This window comes from Eucyclogobius newberryi, unplaced genomic scaffold (genome assembly GCF_026437365.1).
Source record: "Eucyclogobius newberryi isolate DKJ021-1_F unplaced genomic scaffold, fEucNew1.0.hap1 SCAF_8, whole genome shotgun sequence".
Lineage (NCBI taxonomy): Eukaryota > Metazoa > Chordata > Actinopteri > Gobiiformes > Gobiidae > Eucyclogobius > Eucyclogobius newberryi.
Genome location: NW_027316500.1, coordinates 30487999 through 30494914, shown reverse-complemented (window position 1 = coordinate 30494914; position 6916 = coordinate 30487999). Strand labels below are relative to the sequence as shown.

At 37.5% G+C, this 6916-nt stretch overlaps 1 protein-coding gene across 3 annotated transcripts in view; it reads left to right on the top strand.

Moving 5' to 3' along the window:
• The window catches only part of cpeb3 (cytoplasmic polyadenylation element binding protein 3), a 54702-nt gene that overhangs the window by 14078 nt on the left and 33708 nt on the right, over positions 1–6916 (top strand). For 2 of the 3 annotated variants that reach the window (XM_072437081.1, XM_072437083.1), the window contains one exon: positions 5887–5940. The exons of the other annotated variant lie outside the window; for it this stretch is intronic. In XM_072437081.1, the coding sequence (XP_072293182.1) occupies positions 5887–5940 (54 nt within the window). The remainder of the gene's footprint in view (positions 1–5886; positions 5941–6916) is intronic. 3 annotated transcript variants of the gene reach the window in all.

Here is a 6916-nt window from a genome sequence, read left to right as displayed (position 1 = left end):
TTTAGACTGTTTTGACCTGGTTTTCTTTTACAAAGATGAATAAACAACAGTAAAACTAAACAACTATTGTTAGGCGCAACTTAAAGACTGATTTCCCGGATTTGCTTTTAAAACTTCAACTTGAAGGAATAATAGAGGATTTTTTGCCGATTTGAGAACTCAACCAACTTTTAGTCTCTTTTTTATTAGCTCGATCGCATCGTCTCTCGTCTCCTCAGAGTTCGTCTCTTGAGCTCAAACTCTTTCTCTGTGTCATGTTTGTCCTGTCACTGAAGGAACTCTCTAAACACACACCCACATATACACCAGGCATGTGCAGCCATGGAAACGTGTTGCTAAGGCAACGAGGCTGCAGGTGTGCAGTAGCACGCAGGGAATGATTGACATGTGGGAGAACTACTCGGCTGATCACGCCACCAGGAAATGAGACAAAAATCCTCTATTATTCCTTTAATTCAATTGAATTCAAATTTGCAGATGTTATTCTTGAGCTGGATATTTTTTAGACATTTTATGGCGTGATTTAGATTTTGAAGTCATCTGTAATAATAATCTCTGTTGTTGAGTGATTATAGATATGAAAAATACAAATAAAATAAAAACTAACACAATTGTGATTATAATTTGTGTTTGCAGATAAGTGATGTCATCATGATCAGGTTAATCAATAATTGTGATTATTTAGGTCACATAATCGTAAAGACAAACACATTATAATCTTCACAAATGTAAATGTATTTGTATTGGAATTTATATTTTTTAGAAAAGTGACAATATTCAAACTAAATTAGTATTTTTTTTTTAGTTCATTTAAAATAATTTTAGAAGCAAATTTGAAGTTCTTTCTGCTCTTTCTTTCCTCAAAGCTTCATAAAGCCCGTCACAGATATTATTATTATTATTATATTTGGTTATTATATTGTTGTTTCTATAGAAAGTTCCTAATTTGTGAATCTTATTTTTATTCTCTGACAATAAACCTTTTTCTGATTCTGACTAAATAAACGTTTGTAAAATTTGATGCAAGATTAACAAATATTCAAATATAGCTTTTGTCTGTAACGCTTGTAGTTTGGTGTTGGATTGTAATGTTCCGTGTTTATACTTTTATCTTTAAAGAAACTCGTCGTACGACTTGTGTTTCTCGTGACACAGCGACAGACGACACAAGATGACACACAATTATGGAATTAGGGAAATAAAGTCTTGCTCTTGGTGTGACCTGAAAACAGCAGATCGACATTTGTGCTTTTTATATAAAAGACACTTTTATATTCAACTTTTTAACCCTTTGTTCTGCCGTCAGTAAAAGAGAGTTTCAGTTTAGGGGTAAAAACACTTGATTATATTTGTCATTATTCATTTTTGTATTATTAGGCCCGAGCGCCACAAGCTGGCGAGAGGCATATTAATCCCGTACTTTTGATGTCCCACTGAGGAGTGGGACATCAAAAGTTATTCAAATTACATTGATACCTCTCACGGTCTCTGTGCGGCGAAGCCGCAAACTGTAGCTAGAATTTCAGAAATCTCCCAAATTTAACATTTCTGCCGTTTGCACAGATAAAGTCCGAATTGCGTCAAATTAGAATCAGTTGTTAAACTCTTTGCCCTAAACCTACTTGAAGTGAAATGAATTAATTTGGCGCCACAGCGCCCCCTACAGATTTTATATGGAGGTTAAATGTTTAGTTTTGCGAAACTACTCAATTTTGGCCCCATCAAAAAAGTCAATGAGACCCATGTCATAATTGTTGCGGCTTTGTCAACAATGACCGAAACCTCCCATGTTATTCCAATGGGGAAATTGCCAGAACATGTTTACACTTTATACTTTCGCGAACTCCTCCCAGGGCGTTAGCCCTATTAACCTGAAATTTGGTGAGACTCATCTTCAGGGGTAAAAGTTATCCACATTTTTATTTAAAGACTCACGGTGTCTGTGCGGCGAAGCCGCACATTTTGCCCAGAAATCAAAATAAAATTGCTTTTTGATGGTAAATCACAGCGTCACAGATTCAGCAGTAGGTGTAATAAAAGGACAATTGGGGAGCGGGACCTCCTCCTCTTTCGGCGTGGCGGCGGCGGTGTGGCGAGGGCCGATCATTGCCGCTTGTGGCTATATTTATTATTATTATTTTCATCATAATCATTATTATTATTAGTCTAGCTCTCTGGTCCTGTTTCTTGTTTTTATTCTATATATACTCAGAAAATTATTAAAAAACATTAAATACAAAATTAATATATATATCTAATTTTTGTTTTTAAACGGTTGATTATATTTGTCATTATTTATTTCTGTATTATTATTTTGATTTTGATTATGATTATTATTATTAGTCTAGCTCCTTGGTCCTATTTCTTGTTTTTATTGTATGTAAACAAAATATATATATATATATATATGTGTGTGTATATATATATATATATATATATATATATATTTATTTTATTTTTTTTTTATTTTTTTTACAGTTGTTTATAATTTAGTAATGAATGGTTCTTAATTCATTTGTTGTTGTCATTGGGTTTTAAAGATAATGACTTTGCTCTCGGGATTGGTTTTCCTGTATTTTATCTTATTTTTTAACCAGGAAAATAACAAGAGAAACAAGTCCAGGCCTGTTCCTTTCATCACAACAACCGTCTGTCCAGTTTCTACCAAAAAGATAAGATAATAACATATACAAAATAATAATAATATGTAAAATACTATATGTATATAAAAATATATATATATATAGAATAAATATTAATAAATAATGATAAAATATTAAAAAAAATCAAAAAATCAAATCAGATTGGAAAAACAATCTCCACACAAAAAACAGGTGTATTTCATTTTTTTTAAATCCTTTTTATCATGATTTCATTCATAACCTGAATATTAGCGAGTATTATTATGTTGTTATTATAATATATTATGCACATATAAAATACAGGCCATGAAATTATTTTGATTATCATTTTATTTCCCCAACATTTGACATTTGACAATATTGAATAAGATAATGTGTGAATAAAGTGCAGAAACTAAGTAGTATTAATTTTGATTTGAATATATTTTATTTATATATCTATATTTTATATTTAAACTCTTTCCACTCACACTTGTATAAGTATATAGCAGTATAATCTTATACATTTCAGCAGTATAATCTTATACATTGAGTACATTTGAAGCACATGTGTCTGGTGTGTTTGGGAGCTCGAGGGTTAAAGCGTTGAGTTTGTTGAAGACGTAATCATCAGTTTTTGTTGAGTTCATGATAAAACTTCGATAACACGAGAACTTTGGTCGTGTTGTGATTGTGTCGACTGAAGGTGGATGAGTTCATGTGCAACTGATGTAAATAAGAGTGCTTTATTTTGTTTACTTATTTACTATTAGTATTACCTAGTCTTATGCTAGATATTTTTACTTTATTTTATTCTATTATTATTATTTTATTTTATAATCTTATTATTTTATTATTATCTTATTTTTATCTTTATCTTTTTTATTTTTATTTATCTATTTGATTTTATTTCCCCCCCTCCATCTCCCTATTAAGATATGAGAGGAGTTTTGTCAACAAGAGTTTTTTGTTTTGTTTATAAAAGTTCTTCTATTAAGAGTGTTTTTTTCAAACTTCCTGTATCTACTGCGTTGTAACAATGACATTTCCCCATGTGTGGACAATAAAGGATTATCTTATCTGATAAGTGTGACACGGAAAAGACACGCAAGTGTGACACGCAAAAGACACACAAGTGTGACATGCAAAAGACACGCAAGTGTGACACGCAAAAGACACACAAGTGTGACACGCAAACAACACGCAAGTGTGACACGCAAACGACACACAAGTGTGACATGCAAGTGTGACACGCAAACGACATGCAAGTGTGACACGCAAATGACACGCAAGTGTGACACGCAAGTGTGACACGCAAACGACACGCAAACGACACGCAAGTGTGACACGCAAGTGTGACACGCAAGTGTGACATGCAAGTGTGACACGCAAACGACATGCAAGTGTGACACGCAAATGACACGCAAGTGTGACACGCAAGTGTGACACGCAAACGACACGCAAGTGTGACACGCAAGTGTGACACGCAAGTGTGACACGCAAACGACACGCAAGTGTGACACGCAAACGACACGCAAGTGTGACACGCAAGTGTGACACGCAAACGACACGCAAGTGTGACACGCAAACGACACGCAAGTGTGACACGCAAGTGTGACACGCAAACGACACGCAAGTGTGACACGCAAACGACACACAAGTGTGACATGCAAGTGTGACACGCAAACGACACGCAGGTGTGTCACGGAAACACAGATATATACATATATATATATGTTTGCTCTTTTGTCTTGCTCATGCATTTATGGACATTTTTTACGTATTTACATATTTAGGCGTATTTTGCCTTTAAACCTTTGTTTGTTTTTCAGTTTGTTCAATGCAATAAGTGATTGTGATTATTAATCATCATGACAAAAGTTCACTTTAGTCCTAGATTTTGATTCTTGGACCGAAGAGTTTGAGTTTGCTGAGGGACTGACAAATAAACCACCAACACGTTCACCTCTTCCCCTGATAACACTGTCTGCTCTGCACCTGCCGTTTCCCGGGAAACGTTATGCAAAATACACTTTAAGAACTTTTAACCCATCATTTCCCCTGTGTCATGTACAGGGACAAAAACAGGACAAAAACAGGACAAGAACCGGACTAAACCAGGACTAAACCAGGACTAGAACCGGACTAAACCAGGACTAGACCTATTTAGTTTAGTCTTATTTAGTTTAAAGCGCCCCCTACAGGTTGAACAACTCATTGAACCAAAGTGCAGTCAAGATAAATATATAAAAAAATGTGGCTAAAATTATACAAAAGTTATCACAGAATATCTCATTTTTTAGGTTTATAATTTCACTTCCTGTTTGTAATTGATGACGTCACACTAGGAAATTAGGCGGTATGGACGATTTTTTGGCGATTTGAGAACGCAGGCGGAAGTGCGCATGTGCACTCCCCCGTGTGGACTGATACAACACACACGTGCGTTTGTTTATTAGCGCAACGGATCACATCGCATCTCTCGTCTCCCGTAGATTTCTGTCCACTTCTGCGTCAGCTCGAACTGTCTTTCTCCGTCTTCATTTTGCCCCGTACACTGAGGGAACTATATTATGATAGATCCATGCGCTTAGGCACGCGGAAACGTGGGGACGAGCCTGACGCGGCTGCAGGTGAGCGGCAGGTGCGTTTTATGATTGATACGTGGCAGGACTAATGATTTATCCACGCCACGAGAAATATGATAAAGAAAAACACTTTCTACTGAAAGTGTTTTTCAGACTTCCTATAAGTGATCTGTTCTTCTGTATCTACCTCTGTATCTTCCTGCGTTGCACCAATGAAATTTCCCCATGTGGGACAATAAAGGAATATCTTATCTTATCTTATCTTATCTTAAAATGCTAAAAAGAAATCATCCATTCCACCTTTAATGGCACTTTTTTTTGGACAAATGAAAATATATGAGAGTGACTTTATTTTGTTGAATCAATGTTTAGAGAGTCAAAAAAGTTGTTTATTTTGTGTAATTTATGCATAAACTTTGTCTGGAATGAGAGTCCCTGGTGTGATGTCACTTCCTGTCTACAGTTTCTTCGACTTTTCTCCACAAATACCTGCTCGATAGGTTTTTAAACTATAATTTATATGTACAACAGGTATAAATACATTAAATAAAGTCAAAATTAGAACATCGTAAAAACCTGTCGTACGTCACTTTAAACTGGCATTTTCACACGTGTGTTTAGATGCGTTTGTGCAGTTTTGTGGCCGATGTATTTCCTCACTCTTTCTGTTGGAACAGGACGACTGGGGCTGAACTTCCACCATCCTGGAGACCACATCATGCCTCTGAACAGTGAGTCACGTGCCCATCGCCTCCCTCAGGCACCTCCTTCAGGCGCCTCCTTCAGGCGCCTCCTTCAGGCGCCTCCTTCAGGCGCTTCCTTCAGGCGCCTCCTTCACCTTCAGGCGCCTCCTTCAGGCGCCTCCTTCAGGCGCCTCCTTCACCTTCAGGCGCCTCCTTCAGGCGTTGGACACACTTCTTTATTCACTTTCCAGGTCATAAACAACCATGTCCAGAGCTACAAAGGATTCAATGTGTTCATTCAGAGTTTAGTCGTGTTTTGTTCAAATTGACACCTACAGGTCGGACCAGGACCAAACCAGGACTAGAACAGGACTAAACCAGGACTAGAACAGGACTAAACCAGGACTAAAACAGGACCAAACCAGGACTAGAACAGGACCAAACCAGGACTAGAACAGGACCAAACCAGGACTAGAACAGGACTAAACCAGGACTAGAACAGGACTAAACCAGGACTAAAACAGGACCAAACCAGGACTAGAACAGGACTAAACCAGGACTAGAACAGGACCAAACCAGGACTAGAACAGGACTAAACCAGGACTAGAACAGGACCAAACCAGGACTAGAACAGGACTAAACCAGGACTAGAACAGGACCAAACCAGGACTAGAACAGGACCAAACCAGGACTAGAACAGGACTAAACCAGGACTAGAACAGGACCAAACCAGGACTAGAACAGGACTAAACCAGGACTAGAACAGGACCAAACCAGGACTAGAACAGGACTAAACCAGGACTAGAACAGGAGCAAACCAGGACTAGAACAGGACTAAACCGGGACTAGACCAAACCAGGCCTAGAACAGGACTAAACCAGGACTAGACCAAACCAGGCCTAGAACAGGACTAAACCAGGACTACATCAAACCAGGACTAGGACAGGACCAAACCAGGACTAGACCAAACCAGGCCTAGAACAGGACTAAACCAGGACTAGACCAAACCAGGCCTAGAACAGGA